General features: G+C 35.3%; 1 protein-coding gene across 1 annotated transcript in view; it reads right to left on the reverse strand.

The window, feature by feature from the left end:
* Positions 1-1552, reverse strand: part of LOC148954354 (SUN domain-containing protein 3-like) — a 30000-nt gene extending 28448 nt beyond the window's left edge. Inside the window, exon 1 of the mRNA XM_089086245.1 lies at positions 971-1552. Within this exon, the coding sequence (XP_088942371.1) occupies positions 971-1552 (582 nt within the window). The remainder of the gene's footprint in view (positions 1-970) is intronic.
* Positions 1553-19031: the final 17479 nt, after the last annotated feature.

The following is a 19031-nucleotide window of genomic DNA, read 5'->3' on the forward strand; positions in this document are numbered from 1 at the left end:
CAGATTTGTTTGTCTCTAAACCCTTGATAGCCAATTCTATCTCAGTACGAGGTGGGGATGGGCTTGGGTCTGCAGAGATTACGGGGAGGTTGCTAAGCACCGCTGGATCTGGGAGGATTGTTGAGTTTAATTTGCTCTCAAAGTGTTCTTTCTATCTGGTTCGGATCCCGTCTGTAGTTTGGATCTGGTTACTATCTTTATCGATAAGGGTAGAGGCTTTCAGTCCCTTTTTTTGTTAGTTCTTGCACTCACCTGGACACGAAGTGAGTGTCACCTTTCTTGAACGCCATTTCGCATTGCTCACATTGTTCCCTTATATAGGAGCGGTGAGCTCGGCGAGTGACTTTCTCTACCACACACTTCAATCGTTTGTACATATCCCGACTTTTTCTATCTAATTTGTTAATGTGGTTGCGTTTTTCTGCGCATAGTGAGATTATCTCATCCGTGATCCAGGATTTTGGTCCACCATTTTGACTCCCGGGGTCAACTGGGCGAAATCACATATAACCTACGAGCTAATCTTCACAAGAGTATCGATGTCATCTTTTGATAGAGTTAGCGGGGATGTAGAGAGGAGTTCAGAAATTCTTTCGGAAAGAGTAGCGGTGTATTTTGGTCGGATAGTTTGGTCTTTTAAGAGGTCTACTCCAAATCTGGGGGGTGGGCTTTCTGGAGAGTTTCGTGGCCATTTTTAGACGTAGTTTAAATGAAGTCAAAACAGGCGAGTGGTCGCTATCGAATTTACCGCCAGCCAAAGTGACTATGTTTGTGGTGGAAGATTTCCAGCGTCTAGATATGAGGATATAATCTATTAGATTCTAAGTCCTTCCATCTGGTGAGGTCTCGGCAAAATTCGATTAGGCGCTCACCTCTTTTGTTCAGATGGCCATGGCCAAATTTACCCATCACGTCCTCGTTGTCAGATGGGTCGTCACCGACAATGGCGTTGAAGTCCTCGATGACAAACGCTATATCTTTTTTTTGTCACGAAGTCTACTAAACACTGAAGTTGAAGACAGAAATTTTCCGATTCTTCATCATCTCTGCTAGAGTCGGGTGAATATACCTTGATGATTGTGAGATTTGCTCGCGAGCCTTTCAGGTGGATCATGATCAGACATTTAGAGATGGGTGTTGCTATGATTAGTGATCTCCTAGCCTTACTGGAGAGAAGGAAGCCAATTCCCTGCTGGCGTTTCCCACCAGTGCGTCCTGATAGTATAAGAGTAGCGTCACCAAGTTTTTCTTCACTGTTGACTGGGAGGTGGGTTTCGGATAGGCCGACTAAGTCCCAGTTGTAACGGTTTATCTCTCTCAGGAGGAGTTCCTTTTTTCCTTGTTTTGCAAGTGATCTGATGTTGCGGGGACCAATTGATAAAGTCAATTTAGGGGATAAAATGGCCTCCAAGGATAGAGTTGTCAAATTTGAGGTATTCGTGCAATTTGCAGTCGTCATATCGTCGGCTGCCCCGGACGCGGAAGCATCGTCGGTTTCCCCGGACGGGGTAGCATCGTTGGTTTCCCCGGACGCGGTAGCACTAGTTCTCATATTCATTTGTTTGCTCATAATCATCATAAAAGTGACAAAAGGGGTTTCTTTGCTGACGTCAGGACAGCGGTAAGCCACTCCTCTCTGTCTCTAGCAGTGGCTGACTATATCTCCTACCGGTAATGCGCCCTTATGGCATCCTGCATCACCAACAATTTACGCATTGATGGGGGAGTGGATTGTGACTGTCGGAACGTGTCCACACGCCGGTGGGCCCTGCCAAGTGCACATCAGAGGGGCCATCCTCCTCCTCCACCTTTATTTATGTCCCCCGGGTGAGGGTGTTCCAGTTGTATATCAAGACCCTCAGAAACTGGGTCTTCCCTTGGTCCGCACCTCTCATCTCCGTAGAGGTATCCTATATATCTGTAGGGCATTCCCCTATCTGCCACCTGGGGACGCACTGAGTGGCCTGGGGGAGGCCCATGCTGAGAAGTTAACTCAGAGAAGGTCATCAGCCGTAAATGGACCATCGAAGAAATCATAGCTTTTCAAATTGAGTTGGACCGCTACATAATATTGATTTTGGTGCCGATGCTGATTCTTAAATGAAAGAAAATGATGGTAATAAAAAATAAAAAGAATAAGTGAATCCAATTCATCTCGAGTTCTTTTCGATTTAGATGCATTAAAGTTGTTTTACCTACGTCTTGTGTCCAACTGCGTAAGAACCACAGACAAAACGTATACAATACATACTTCTTGCATTAAATACTTATTGTCTGTGGTAAGAGCTTTTCGGGTTAGCAGAGGAGCAGATTTCAGAAATTACCGAAGATGTGTTTAAAAGGCTTGTTTTATTGAAAAATGATCATTCCTCACTTTGTACTTTTTTTAAGGAATGATCGTAGTTTTTGTTAACTTAAAAATATAGCATGTCTACGAATTTTATTCTTAAAATGTAATATTATCCAAAATATGTAATTAATACGAGTTGGCAAGTTTTCTAGTGATATCCACAAGTGAAATTTCATAAGGGGTCTCCCAAAAGGGTCATGGTTCTACCTGGTTGATAACAAATTGTAAAAAAAAGTGGGTAAAATTTTCTGATTAACTCACTAATGAGATAGCTAAGATACATACTTTCAGAATCGAAATTTCATCCTGAATCCAAATATAATATTCACTTGCGTCGGAAATAAACTTTGAGCCCATCCTAATATGCAAATATGTACCCTGAGTTGCATATATACACTGAATTTTCTATAGGTCACTCTTTTTCTTTAAATTGCTTTAATAGTTTGTCAAAATAATAGAAAATTCATTACTCAGGGTATATATTTTCACATTAAAGAGGAGGGGGTAAAGTGAATTACTGACAGATATGAGTACTATATTTGGATTCAGGGTAAAATTCTGATGTTAAAGACATATCTATTTCTTTGCTATCTCGTAGGTATTTTCGGAGACTACACTGCCTTTCAAAGACGTATAAATAAGAGTATAATATAAATGACGTATAATATCTCATTAGTGAGTTAGTTGGAAAAGTTACCGAGCATACACATGTGATGTAAAAATAAGCCAAATAGCCTAAGCAAACTTACCAAGCAATTTCAAGTAAGCTATTAACCATTTCTATTAACATCTCAACATTAAAACGTTAGTATAGGCCGCTATTTTCAATGTGATTTGACTCGTTTACAAGTCAAAAAGACGAGTAATGATCTCTAAAGTATCATTTTCTAAAAGAACTAACCAAAGGGCCTAAACACCTTTGCAAAACAGTGAAGTTATATTTGTATCTGCTATTGCCTAGCGACATTTTATCTGAACAGAGCCTCAGAATTTGCTAGAGTAGCAAGTCTTTCTCGTTGCTACCTTGGTTGGACAGGGTAGGAATCATCCCTTAATAAACGGAGAAAATTTTAAATAGAATAGGCGACACAAGAGCTTGAAATAACTTCTGGGTAACCATTCCCTAAAACAAAGGCCTCAAGTAGAACTGGTTTGATCATATTGCTTCGGATTGCGAAATTGAAAGTGTTGTCTTAAATGCCTATTCATTGTAATTACTGTACAGGGTTTTTCCGTAACATCAAATATATCATAAATCTTTAAAATGCTGCCATTGTAGATCCAAAAATCACTCTCGTTTAGATTCCGGTACAAAATTGTACTGAATGAGGGATTAGAAATAGAAGTGAAGAATATTCCTCCATTTTCAGTGGTACAAGAAGCGAGTAATTTCATCAAAATCAAAGTTACAGATTATAAAGACCGATATGGTATAATGAAAAATGCAAAGAAATTAAGAGGAAAAGAGTTGCAGTCTGGAATATCGGATTTTATTAGTGATGATGTTAACAGAGAGGTGTGCCAAATTAGAAAGGAATTGGTGGTGAAAAGAAAATATTTGATGGAGAGAGGTGTTGAATGCTGGATACCACCCGTGGTACCGCCGGTTCTTTCTATTAAATATGGTGGTAACGTTGAATAGGTTGAATGGTTCAAAGCGTTAAAAATGTAAATGGTGGTTTTGAGCTAGTTATTTATAGTGTTTGGAAATTATTTTTTTAAGAGGTTGTATGAAATGTTATCAATTATGAATGTTATTAAATTTTGTTTTGCTTATAAATGAATTTGTGTGCCATATTAAGCCCACTGAAGTTTTATTTTGGGAGTTGATATGCGTATACATATCGACCGGTTTGTTTTTTTGTTTTGTTTATTTTTTGTTTCTTATGTTTACTTCATTATGATAGTTAATGCGTCCTCCGATGTTGTCAGATGTAGATGTTACTTGGAGAAAGTGTAATTCTTTACTCCTCCTTTGACTTTCTCTTGCCCTTATTTGATTTTTGATAATGATTCATTTAACCAATAGGTTGAGGGAACTTGAAAGGAGTCCACTTGATCGGTGTGGATTGATAAATGGTGTTCCGCATCTGGAGTATGATGTAAGTGAGAATGTTCGATGTTTGGAGTCACGGTGTGCTTTTCTGTGTGAGATGTGTTGGTGGAAGAATATGAGAGAAATGAAAGTCTACAACATGAACTGTCAAGGGATAAACACATCATACGAGTTTCTTGATGAGCTGTCTTCAAACTGAGCTACATATACTGACCCTCACGGAAACTTGGCTTAAGGGTTATAATTCTACTTTACTAAAAATAGAAGGTTATATTGTGCACGTGCAAAATAGGGAACTACCCAAACGTGGTATCTTAGCTGTTTGTGTAAAAAGTGGTTGAAGTACTCAGATTAGGCCAGATTTAGCAGTTACTTTTGAAATGAAATTTGAGTTTATGCTTCTTGATGTGAGTTATGCAAATAATAAGTTTATGGTTGTAGTAATTTAAAGACCACTTTTAGATAATGTTGAGGAGTTTATCGAACTGCTTGATGAATTTTTGGGAAAGTTACCAAGTTCAAAAATACCATGTTTTATATGTGGGAATTTCAATATTGATTTAAATATGGTTGATAGAAATAGTAAGGTAAACACATTTTGTTAACACAATGTTAAGTTTTGGTTTTTATCCTGCAATTAACATATGCACACGAGTGACAGAAACTTCAGAGTCTATAATTGATAATATTTTCGTAAATATGAATTATTTATTACCCACAATAGTTATTAATAGTGCATCTGAACATTTTGGTGTTGCAATATCTGTACCTGGAATATTTGGTCCAAACCACAAGAATAAAAGTGTGCCAAAGATGCTTTATATGGATGGAAATTTGATTTTGAAGTTTAAGCGGAAGCTTAAAAGTGCAGATTTTGAGTTTCTTCAGGATAGTAAAAGTATTGATACCAAATTTGGTAAATGGTATGAAAAAATAAAATTACTATTTCAAGAGTGTTTGGAGTTCAAAGAGACAAAACAAAGATATAAGTTGCCAATTGAACCTTGGATCACAAAAGAATTACTAGTCTGAATGGAATAAAGGCAAGTGATGCTTAATAGGTGCGCGACTCAACATTCAGCATCTGATACAGAGCAATATAAAGAATTTAATAGAAGGTTAAAAAGTCTTTTAAGAAAGGCAAAAAGGGACTACCTTACAGAAAAATTTAAAGATTATGAAGGAAGCCCAGCTAAAACTTGGCAACTGATTAAGTCGGTAATAAGCCCAAAAAGTGAACCGATAGCTCCTAGTAATTTGCCGCGGGAGTCGGATAGTAGTGTAGCCAATAACTTGTGTACCCAATTCTCAGAAGTAGGTCTAAAAATATCGACATCTGTGGAGTGTATAAATGCTGTTGGTACATACCAGAATTTTCTTCCTGGAGCAAGTTATACAACCATTTATCTTCAACCAGTGAGATCATACGAACTTGAGGATATCTTAAAATGTATGAAAAAATTGGTTGCTGGAATGAATTCTATAACCTTTCAAATAGTTCAAAAAATTTACCTCCTTATATCTAGTCATCTGTTGTAACTTTTTAATCATTGTTTTGAATCTGGAGTGTACCCTAATTGCTTGAAGAGTGCTTTGGTTAATCCTGTGTATAAAGAAAGTTATAAGGAAAATATGGACAACTACCGTCAGATGTCTCTACAGCCAAAATTATCTCATATTTTTGAAAAATATATTTATAGACAACGGATGGATTATTTGAAAAAAGATGTTTTTTTTCACTCTATTCAATTTGGTTTTAGAAAAAATATGTCTACAGAGCATGCTTAATTATTTTTGACAACATTTGTTAACGATTGCCTAGATTCAGGGTTAAAGGTGGGTTCAATTTTTCTAAATATTATGAAGGCTTTTGACTGTGTTGATCATAAGATTTTATTGGCTAAGCTTGAAGATGCTGGAATTCGTTTTAAAAGTCTGAACTTGATTGCTTCATTTCTTGAAGGAAGAATGCAAAGAGTACGGCTGGGCACAGTCCTGTCAGAAGAGATGGTAGTAAAGTACGGTGTGCCACAGGGGTCTTTGTTGGGTCCCCTATTATTTATTGTGTACATTAATGATTTAAATGGATGCCTCAAACAACTGTCAACTCCAAGGTACACTGATGGCCCGTTGCGAGGAATACTTCCAAGTTTTGCTCATGATACTCAATTTACAATGGCTGCGAAAACCTACGCGGATTTGGAAAATGGCATGAAACGAGGAATAATGATAACCGAAAGGTGGATGCATGTGAACAAACTGCTTATTAATCAGAAGAAAACAATTTTCATGCTATATGACAGAAGTGCTAATTACGATCCATGGATTGAAGAAATTAAGTTAGTAAATGGAAATATAAAACGGACAAGTACAGTAAAGTATCTTGGTGTAATTGTCGATGAATGCCTAAGTTTTAAAGATCATATTGCATTTATAAGTACTAAATTAGCCAAAAAAGTTGGAACTCTGCGGAAGCTGAAAAATTTTTTCCTAAAAAAGTTATTAGAATGTTATATTTTTCTCTTATTCATACATATTTGCTGTACTGTGTTACAGTTTGGTCGTCGACGTTCACTAGCCATTTGTATCCGCTCCCTGTGTTACAAAACAAAGCTGTAAGAGTTTTGACCAATGATTTGTCCCAAAATTCGGTAAGATCGAGGTATCACCAATTAAAAATTTTACCATTCTTTGGTTTGGTTAAATTTTATGTAAATTTGTTTATGTATAAATTTTTTTCTAATTTGTTACCTGCATGTTTTTCGGAACTTTATAGAGAAAGGGACCATAGTTATGAAACTAGAAATGTTGAATTAGTTAGAACGCCGGTTCCAGTTACTACCAGATCTAAATTTTCTATTAGGTATATTGGTCCTGAAGTATGAAACAGGCTTCCGGCGGAACTAAAAGGTTCTTGAGGAATTTCGTGCTTCTTTGCGATGTATTTGTTTTAACCAGTATTGTAGACACGGATAAGGTGATTGATCTGGGAGTGAGTATATGTTTGTGAGTGTTAAAAGAGAAAAATTGTCTTGTGTGTTGAGTGTGTTGAGGGGCGGAACATGAAAGGAAGCATGATGAATCATAGAATATGAGTGTTGAATTCATTTAAGTTCCCTGTAAAATAAAAAAATGCATTATCCTTAGAATGTTGATTAATTGTTTAGTAGGTATGGGGGAGGAGAGGAGGAGTCAGAGAGTCAGACACTACCCAAGGTAGTGTATTAGTGTATAAGTAGTTGAAGTGATCCTTTTTTTTGGGTCATCCCAAACACGTTAATATGCATCAGGACCTATTTTGATATTGTTGGTATTATATGCAGTTTTGTTTTGTTAGCATTATATGGATATTTGTATGTTGTTTTTTTTGTGACCCATTTGTTAATAAAAAAAAAAAAAATAGTCAGCTTAAATGATCATTTTGAAGATTGTTTAGTTTAAGATGAAGGGTTGTTATTTAACGGTTGGTGCTTGGGTCTGTTGATATATTAATTTCAAAAACTTAATTCCTCAAAACAAGTTTTTCAAAGAAAAGTAAAGAGCTCCACTAAGCCAAATTGAGCAGAAATAAATTCAAATAACCATTCAAGCGTAAAACTACACAAACCATCATCAATAAACAAATTAAAATCAAAACGAAGAAAAATTAAAATAAATAGCCGAGTCAAACTCAAAACGAGCAAAAATTAACATAAGTAGTGCTCAGAACCCCCATGCCCTCTCAAAACCAGAACATAGTTTGCAATTTACTGAGGAAAAAAAATGACCTCAGTTTAATATACAAATATTAGTTTTCATTTCTTAAAGTTTTAATGATTTTTTATTTATTTATTTTCAGTAAAGTGCAAATAATGTTCTGGTCTTGAGAAGTCCTAATTACTTTCGAATATTAAAAAGGGCACTAGCCCTTTCAATTTCCAATCAGATGAGCTCCTTTCGAAGTTTTTACGACAACTCCTTCTATACGAAGTACTCTGGTCCAAAAAAAAAGAAAAAAGAAAAAGTAATACACTGTGCCCATATCGCTCTTTATTTGGCAGCGCTACTGCGCTGCCAAAGATTATTTTTACAGGGGCAACAAAACAAATCTGAAAAAAAATATATTTTAATTGTATTCCCTTTTTTAACTTTAATAAATAAAAAATTATTAAGAATTTAAGGAATAAATAGCAGCATATATATATTAAACTGACAATCCATGTTCATTTGTTGCTTCTTTTTCAGTAAATTAATTAAAAAAATACTTTTTCCACAAAATAAGTTTTTCAAACAAAATTAAAGAACTCCATTAAACAAAAAATTAGCAAAAATAAAATCAAATAATCTACCAAGCGTGAAACTATCAGAAATCAATATCGATAAATAAATGAAACCCAAAACGAATAGAAATTACAATAATTAACCGAGTCAAACTCAAAACAAACACAAATTAAAATGAGTTGGGCTCGAAACTCCTATGCTTTTCCAAGAACAAAACATAACTTTCATTTTGCTGAACAAAATACAAATGAATTCGCTTTTACAGTTCAATGTAAATATAATTATAATTTATTAATAAAAATGTTAGTATTACTTGATTTATTTAAGTTATAAAAGTAAAAAAAATAATATTTTTTTTACAAGTTTCTACGACAAAGATTTCAATACAAACCTTATATGCCCCCAGGGCATAACTTATAAATCTTGCCCTGAAGACGTTGGGGGGATTGTCCTGCTCAAAGGTATAATTTCCTGAACTTTAAACTGCGTGGAACAAAATGGCTATCTCAAAATTTTGATTGGATATGCTTGGGGAAATGGTGGGTGTGGAAAGGGTGTTAGTTGCCTTCCAATCACTTTCGACTATTAAAAAGGGAACTAGCCGTTTCAATTTGCAATCAAATGAGCCATTTTTGAAGTTTCTACGAAAACGCGTTCTGTAAAAACCTTATATGCCCCCAGGGCATAACTTAAAACCCTTGCCCTGATGGCTGTGGGGGAGTGTCCTCCTAAAAAACATAGTTTCTACCTGGAAATCCACAACACTGAACTAAATGGCTATCTAAAAATTTTTATTGCATGTGTTTGGGGAAAAGGTGGGCGACAGACGGAGGATAGTTGCCCTAAAATCACTTTAGACTATTAAAAAGGGCACTAGACCTTTGATTTTCCAATCGAATGAGCCTTTTTTCAAGTTTCTACGACAAAGTTTTCAATAAAAACCAATATACCCCAGGGCATAACTTATAACCCTGGCCCTGAAGACTATGGGGGAGTGTCCTGTTCAAAGGTATAATTTCCTGAACTTTAAACTGCGTGGAACAAAATGGCTATCTCAAAATTTTGATTGGATATGTTTGGGGATAAGGTGGGCGAGAGAAGGGGGTTAGTTTCCCTCAAATCATTTTCGACTATGAAACAGGGCACTAGACCTTTGAATTTCCAATAGAATTAGCCTTTTTTGATGTTTCTACGACAACACCTTCTATAAAAACCTTATATGCCCCCAGGACATAACTTAAAACCCCTGCCCTGAGAGTTGTTGGGTAGTGTCCTCCTCAAAAAGATATTTTCTATCAGGAAACCAACTACGCTGAACAAAATGGATATCTCAAAATTCTGATCGGATGTGTTTGCGGGAAGGATGGGCGTGGGGGGGGCTAGTTGCCCTCCAATCACTTTCGACTATTAAAAGGGCACTAGCTACTCCAATTTCCAATCGAATGGGCCCTTTTCGAAGTTTCTACGACAACGCCTTCTATAAAAAACTTTATATGCCCCCAGGGCATAACTTAAAACCCTCACTCCGAGGGTTGTAGGGGAGTGTCCTACTCAAAAACATATTTTCTATCTGGAAATCAACTACGCTGAACAAAATGCCATCTCAAAATTTTGATTGGATGTGTTTGGGGAAAAGCTGGGCGTGGGGGGGGGGGCTAGTTGCCCTCCAATCACTTTTGACTATTCAAAAGGTCGCTAGCCCTTGAATTTCTAAACGAATGAGCCTTTTTTGAAGTTTCTACGACAACGTCTTCTATAAAAACCTTATATGCCCTCAGGGCATAGCTTACTACCCTGGCCCCGGGGGTTGTTGGAAAGTGCTCTCTTCAAAAATACATTTTCTATCTTGAAATAAACTACGCTGAACAAACTGGCTACCTCAAAACTTTAATTGGATGTGTTTGGGGGAAACTGGGAGTGGGGGGCTAGTTGCCCTCCAATCACTTTCGACTGTCAAAAAGGGTATTAACCCTTCGAATTTCCGATCGAATGATCCTGTTTTGAAGTTTCTACGACAACGCTTTCTATAAAAACCTTATATACCCCCAGGGCATAACTTAAAACCCTTGCCCCGAGGGTTGTGGGGGAGTGTCCTCCTCAAAAAGATATTTTCTATCTGGGACTAGACTACGCTGAACAAAGTAGCTATCTCGAAATTTTGATTGGATGTGTTTGGGGGAGTGATGGGGGTGGAGGGGGGGGGTCTAGTTGCCCTCCAATCACTTTCGACTATTAAAAAGGACCCTAGAACTCTCGATTTCCAATTGAATGAGCTCCTTTTGAAGTCTCTACGACGACCCCTTCCATATGAAGTGCCCTGCTCTAAAGGAAAAAAAATAATAAAGGGTGCATTGTGCCAACATTGTTCTTATATGCCCAAAATCGTTCGATCGAAATTTGAGATAGCTTTTTTGTTCTGCATAGTTGAAAGGCCCAATAGCTATTTCTTTGAGATAAAATGACCTCCTACAGCCCATAGGGAAAGGTTTTTAAGTTATAAAATTTTTCTATTGTTTCATTTGTTATTGGGAAGTATGCATACATTTTCCGGGTGGGGAGAGGAGGACGAATTTTCTGCTGGGAGAATTTTCCACGGAGAGGGTAGTTTCCAGGAGGTGAAGTTTTCAGGGAAAATTTTACACTGGGTAAATTTGCCAGAATTCATATACGAAATTTCTTTAATTTCTTTATGTCTGGCTTTCTCTTTACCGATTCAATTTTACGCGTAGAGATGTTAAGGGTAATTGTCCGGGATAAATTTTCACCAGGATTGAATTGTTCAGAGTATATTGCTATGGGAAGGGGGTTCTTCCGTGGAGGTGGAGCCAGGTATCCTGACATTATTTTAAAAAATGATAAGAAAGTAAAAAAAAACAAGTTCTATCAACTGAAAGTAAGGGGGAACACTAATAATTAAGACGAACATAAATCAGTACACGTACGACGGGTGTTGTACCTTTAACGACATCCCGATCCTTACGATAAAGTTTAGATTTTGGGTATATTATTCAAAACCGACTCCTGAAGAACAAGGGTCGTTTAATTAGAACAATATATGTAACTTTTTTAAAAGTGCCGAAAAACTGTAGCGTGAAGAGCGAAGTATTGAGGAGGGGGGCAACCCCCGTCATATGCGTAATAATTTCTGTTCGTTTTAAGTTTTAATGTTGCTCCTTACTCCCAGTCGAAAAACTTTTTTTTATTTAATGATGCTTAGAGACAACCATTTTTCTCAAGGCAATGAAAAAGTATGTCAATTAAAGTAAAAGTATATTAAAATCGAAAAAGTACTAATTTAAAAAAATACACAAAGAATAGTCTACTTATAAAAACTAAGATATAAACTTCCAGCATCCAGCTCTGTTGAGCAATGCCAAAGCACTGGATGTATATTTTTTAACAATATTGACAGTTTTGAACAACTGTTATCAAACACCAAAATATTTAATGCCTTTAGATTCAGTGCTTATAAAAAATAACGCATAGTCAAAGTAGTTTGTTCAAAGTAAAACATTAAAACTAAGATTAAGAAGATCAGATACAAATTGTTTAGACAATATTTTTAATTTAATTTTGAATACCAAAAAACAATATATTTGACACCTTCATACTTCATAGCTGTAAAAAATTAGTTACAGAACAATAAGTAACTTTTTTTACAGTGCCGAAAAACTGTAACGTGAAGAGCGAGGTGTTTAGGAGGGGGCAACCCCCCTCATATACATAATAATTTCAATTCGTTTTAAGTTTTAATGTTGCTCCTTACTTTTAGTTGAAAAATTTTTTCTTTATTTAATGCAGCTTAGAAACAAACATTTTTTCTAAAGGCAATGGAGAAAGTATGACAATTAAAGTAAAAGTATATAAAAATGAAAGAAGTAAGTAATTACAAAAAATACACAAAACAATAGCCTACTTGCAGAAACTAAGATATAAACTCCCAGCATTCAAAACTCTTAAGCAATGCCGAGGTGTTGGACGGATATTTCTTAACAATATCGACAGTTTTGTGGTGTTTGATAACTTGGTTATCAAACACCATAATATTTAATGCCTTTAGACTCAGTGTTTATAAAAAGTAACGCATTATCAAAGTAGTTTGTTCAAAGTAAGACATTAAAACAAAGGTTAAGAATATCAAATAAAATTTTTTAATTTAATTTTGAATACCACAAGCCAATGCATTTGACACCTTTATACTTCATAACTGTAAAAAATTAAATCTTTTTCTAAGTGACAACTATATTAACACAATCACTCCTGAAAAAAAAAATATAATAAAACACAAAAACGTATCCGTTCTGGGGGAAAATACAGAAACTCCCAGCATTCCGTTCAGGGGTAACATTTCTGATTTTAGTTGCTTCATATATCAGCTCATGGGTACTCTTGCAATGCAAGCAGAAGTTGACTGCATATTCTTACCAAAATTACCCCTGATTTAAGTTGCTTTCCTTGTGTTTTCTATAATTATACAAACTTTCTTGTATTCTAATAACTGCACTAAGTACTAATAAAGAAATACATATTTAGGATGATAGGCAGCTCAATCGCGCTGTCTAAGTAAAGAACTATGTTGGCACAATGTATTGTTTATTTTTCCTTTAGACCAGGGCACTTCGTATCGAAGGAGTTGCCGTAGAAACTTCGAAAAGGGCTCATTCGATTGGAATGGCTAGTGCCCTTTTAATAGTCGAAAGTGATTGGAAGGCAAGTAACACCCCTTTCACACCCACCATTTCCTCCAACACATCCAATCAAAATTTTGAGATAGCCATTTTGTTCAGCGTAGTTGATTTCCAGATAGAAATTATGTTTTGAGGAGGGCACTCCCTTACAGCCCTCAGGGCAAGGGTTTTAAGGTATACCCTGGGGGCATATAAGGTTTTTATATAAAGCTTTGTCGTAGACTTCAAAAAGGCCTCATTTGATTGGAAATTCAAAGGGATAGTGCCCTTTTCAATAGTCGAAAGTGATTAGAGGGCAACTAAACCCCCTCTCACGCCCATCTTTCCACCAAGTACATCCGATCAAAATTTTGAGATAGCCATTTTGTTCAACGTAGTTGAAATTTCTGGAAATTAGGTCTTTGAGGCTGACCACCCCCCCCCCCCCTCAGCCCTCAGGGCAAGAGTTAGTAAGTTATGCCCTGGGGTTACATACGGTTTTATAGAGAGTGTCGTCGTAGAAACTTCAAAAAGGATTCTTTTGATTGGAAATTGAAATGGCTAGAGACCTTTTTAATAGTCGAAAGTGATTGGAAGGCAACTAACACCCCTTCCACGCCCACCATTTATCCAGACACATCCAATCGAAATTTTGAAATAACCATCCAGAGATTATGTTCTGGCCTTCCCAAGGCCAGAATATAATTTGCACTTTACTGAAAAAAAATACAAATGAATATGCATTGTCAGTTTAATATACATATACTGATATTTAGCAATCAAAATTTTAATATTGTTTGATTTATTAAAGTTATAAAAGTAAAAACATTTAAATTTTTTTTTGAGTTAAGTGCAAATTATGTTCTGGCCTTGGGAAGACATAGGGGGTTTCGAGCCAAACTCATGTTAATTTCTGCTCGTTTTGAGTTTGACTCGGTTATTTATTGTAATTTCTGTTCGTTTTGGGTTTTATTTCCTTATCGATGCTGATTTGTGGTAGTTTCACGCTTGGTAGTATATTTGATTTTATTTTTGCTCATTTTTGGTTTAATGGAGCTCTTTACTTTTCTTTGAAAAACTTATTTTGCGGAAACAGTTTTTTAATTAATCACCATAAAAAGCTGATTCTTTAATTGAATATTATCAATAGTTAGGCTCTTATACTTTCGCTATTGAAAAGCATCGTTATTCATCATTCATTACTATGAAGAATATGATTTTTTTATTTTTGCTCCAACCAAATCATATAGAAAAATGTTAGGGGTCACTCACTCACAAATTATAATTTATATTTTCCTTATTGAGGGTCAAAATCTATTGGCAGGCAGCCAGCAATGGGGAAAGACACATTTTTTTCCATGGTTTTCCCCTATTCTGCTATCTTTCCTTTGGTTTCCTTGTAATTACTTTGTAGTCCCAAATTTCCAGGGGGGGGGGCATGACCCCCTCTCCCCCGCCGGTACCTATGAGTGCGACGAAATGCTTCGCTCATCAAAATAGATGTGCATTAAGGCGCCCCTAAGCATATTATATTATTAATATTAATTAATTAATCACGAGCAAATACCCATAATGCTAACTAGAAACAAGATCCAAAATCACCTGTAGTTTGTTTGATTTTCTAACAAATTCAAGCTAGGTCTAAGCAAATTAGTCATTTTATGTTAGGATATGGGTAGCATAGGGCCGCTTTATTTACATTTAAAAAACGACAAATATTTGTTTACAATAAATTAACTCCAAACAGGAATTACTTAAGGACATCAAAGTGCTTAGGACAGTACTTAAATTACTAAGGACACCAAAATAAAAGAATATTTTCTGTCCCCTGGTCTCATCTTCAGTCGATTTATGCATAACTTCGGTTTATAACGGTTAACTTCGGTCGATTTAACTGCAATTTTTGAAGATTTTTCTATGGTTGTTTCAAACTTATAACGTTTTTGGCAGTTTCATATTTGAACATATTACATTGATATTGCAGACAGTTGAAGCTTAAATTCATGTATGCAAAGTACCAGAAACAAAATATGCAGGCAGTTGAACTTTATGCTTTTTATTCGTTAGCATCGTTACTGGTTCAAACTACCAATATCGTCTTACAGAGACTAATTAATACTACGTATTTAACTCAAATTTTTGAGAATCATATTGCTGCAGCTATTCTTTACTCTAATAATTGTAAAACCACTTCATTGTGATGCATTTTAATTTATAGCGCTGCATTACCGCGTGAAGACAAATTTTCTTACTCTCAAATGTATCAAAAACAATGAAAATGTAGACAAATTATTTGTATTAGCCTAAAGTGCATGTCAGGAACCAATGTTATGTACATCAACTAGACAAAGTTGGAAGCCCCTCAGCAACAAAGATGTCCATTGCCTAACCATCTAATTTTACTTTCAAGTTCTCAAAACCAAAGTGGTCCTCCTCGTAGATTGGGAAAAATCATTCAAACCTCTAAAGTCCAGAGTTTCATTTGTGCTTAAAAACGAAAGTATTTTGAACAGTTGACAGAAGACATTTATTTTAAAATCGCTGTCATAAACCCTGCACGGCCAAATTTTGATTTCGGGGTCAATAAACGAAAACGAGACCCACAAAAAAAACTTTAAAAACAATTGTACAGTAAACCTGGCAAAAAATATATATTCAAAATTGAAACTATCAGAACCAATAAGTTAAATTCATTATTATTGTTTTAAGCATCATTTTATCAAATTCGTCAAGAAAAAACAATACACAAATAGGTCATAACATGATAAAAAACAAGGAAACACAATAAAATATATATAAGAGTTAAAAGGTCATTAAAACGAAAAATGGAAAGCAAACGCGCGAAATGTTCAAAACAAGGATGCAATAACGAAAAGATAGAAACTAGCGGAGTGCTTTGCTAGATAAAAACTAGCGAGGTCCAAATAATAATAAGAAAAAACCTAGCTGAGAGTTAATTCCATTTATTTTGCTCTTTTTTCTACTATTATAGCATTGACAAATTCAAAACTTCAAACTTCAGAAGTTATTTTTGCCTGTATTATTATATTCTAAGCAAATGATGAAGCTTCTTTTATATTGCATTTTCATCAATACTTCTTTCTTTTTAAATACATTCCTATGAAACGTAGAAACAATCAATTTGAGAACCATCCCTTAATCACTAATTCTAAATATCGCTTTTATATTCCACAGGGAGTGCTGGAAGTCACCAATGTTGACTTCAGGTATATTTTCATATTTTGAATAAGATCGAACCAAAAGGAGAATTACTGATGGAAATAATGCCCTACAATAATAAAGAAATTAAATTGGACGTTGGAAATGCACTTATTCTATCAATTTGTCTTTTTTTCTTTCCTGTAACTCTTTAACTTTCATTGTTCTTCTTTAGCCGTCGTTGATATTTACAGTGTTAGAGAAAAAAAAAATCATCTTTGGTAAAGTGTAAACGACACTCTGACCCTTAGAGGGTTTATCGAGGTCAAGCCCGTCATTTAGATTAAACCCATGATGCATAAAGATCGCAATGCTGTCGAAGCGATTTATGGAAAAGATTTATATCTATTTGATGATTTACCGAGGTATGGAATTCGTCAAATGAAATATCTTCTGGAGTTTAAAGAAGACTGTTTGTATTGTAAAGCTTGAAAGAATTCAGTTCCTGAACTTCAAGATTTATCATTAAGTGTATTGGTAAGCTCCAAGGTGTAATCTTTGTGTGATGTTCCACTTTCATTGTGTAATAAATTAATGCTGATATGCTTTGAAAGGGAACCTGTACAAGTTACAAATATGATAAGAAACTGGCCTGTTTGTCACATGTCTCTGAATGAAATATTATCTGATCATGTTTGCGAGTGCTTTGGCGTGATAAAACGAAAGAGAAGAGGTATGCGTTGTGTTTCACTGGAAAGAGCACTTTCCAGTGAAAGTAATTGACCTGAGAAGTGTAATTTTTTCAGATACTGACTGTGCTCATGCTCGTAGGTTTGTGAATGATAGCTGTGGTTCTATAACTCTTGAACTCGTATCAAAGGCTAGAGCTACAATGTGTGATATCGACAGAGAAATTATAATAGACCTTAAAATCTGTGATTGTTCATGGAGAAATAGTCCAATATGTGAATAGTTTTTTTTTATACCTATAAGAATATCCAGAAAGTTAATAATGAAAGTGGTTGCAAACTTCAGCCCCATCTCGGTCATTTTGGAATTGTTTTTCCAAACCCTTACGGGTCTGGGATAAACAACTTATTAAGAGACGCTACGTCTAAACTTGAAATATTGGACATATATGTTGGATAATCAGATGCTAAGGATTAGTTAAGAGTGATGGGTATAATATTGGAACTTCCCAATTACCAGAACCTATTCGCTGTTAGCTTTACTAATGGTCATCTTTTTGAACAGGGTATTTCTTCATTTTCATTTCCCAATGCTCTGGGAAATCTTCCACAATTGCGGTCATTAAATTTGTCTAATAATTATATCAAATGTTTAGAATCTTTACCATGTAAACTAAAGAATCCCTTATTAAGATTGCGGCTTCTTCAGTGCGGATTGGATTCTAGATCTGATTTACTTAATGAATTCAGTTCATTCTAAATCTCTGTAAGAACTTAATATAAGTGGTAAGTCTTTCAATGATGAAGTTGATTTAGGAACCATTTTGTCCAATTTTGACTCATATCTTTTTGTACTGGATGCCAACTATTTAGACACTATATTTGCTTTCTTTTTTGTCCTCGGCTTCGGCAGCGATACGGTTAAGAATGTTGAAGGGATTATTAAACAGCACAATGGTCGGTTCTCAATTACTGGAGATTACGAAATATTTTCATGTTTTTCAGATGAGTGAATACTTTGGTACTTCTTATTACCTCATGTACACTATAAATCTTGATACACCAAGAGCCCAATGTAAGTAATTTGGGAAGTTTTTTCTTTTAGAGAGATGGGTAAAAAGACAACTTTTCAATTGAAGGTTTGTACAAGTTAGAAAGTCTTGGGTAATTAAGTTTAGCATGCTTTCAAAGTCCAAAGTTTTTTTTTTATTTCATTTCAAATGAGGGTAATGGGCCCCTAAATATTGCTATTTTGCTCAAGATATAAATCTAAAAAAATAGATGAAAAAGTGAGACTATTGACGCTGAAACACAAGGGCCATTGAATAGGAAACTTAAGCATTTTTAAAGCACTAAGAAACTTAACAAGCAAGGAGCTGAGGAGGGGACAGTCCAACAAACGGAATAAACCATTATTGTGTTCTCAACAAGTGAGAGTAAAAGCCGTGTTTCACCTATGATCAGTTCCTCTGCCAAACAACCTACTAAAAATCATGAAATCTTCAACGTTTCAGCTACTATCCTTGCTGCAAACATTAAAATGCATTATAACACAAACAATTACACACGCACTGGACCTAAATAGACGGATCACGCATACATTGAGACACAAATACACAAAAATGGACAGACAAACATTGAATATTTCCAAAGAAATTTCCTCAAAGTATAATAAAAAAAAGAGCAGATTAGACAGCACATACAAAAAGCTATTCAAGGAACTGCTTTCCAATTTTTCTGCGAACTTTGCAGTCAACAAGTAACTCTATAGCCACAGTTTAAATAAATAGTCAAAAGTAAATCAAAAGTAATAAAAAAAAATAATCAAAAGTCAATAAATCAAAAGTAAA

Source organism: Artemia sp. Qi Xiang Cuo, chromosome 3 (assembly GCF_049724085.1).
Source record: "Artemia sp. Qi Xiang Cuo chromosome 3, ASM4972408v1, whole genome shotgun sequence".
NCBI classification, from domain to species: domain Eukaryota; kingdom Metazoa; phylum Arthropoda; class Branchiopoda; order Anostraca; family Artemiidae; genus Artemia; species Artemia sp. Qi Xiang Cuo.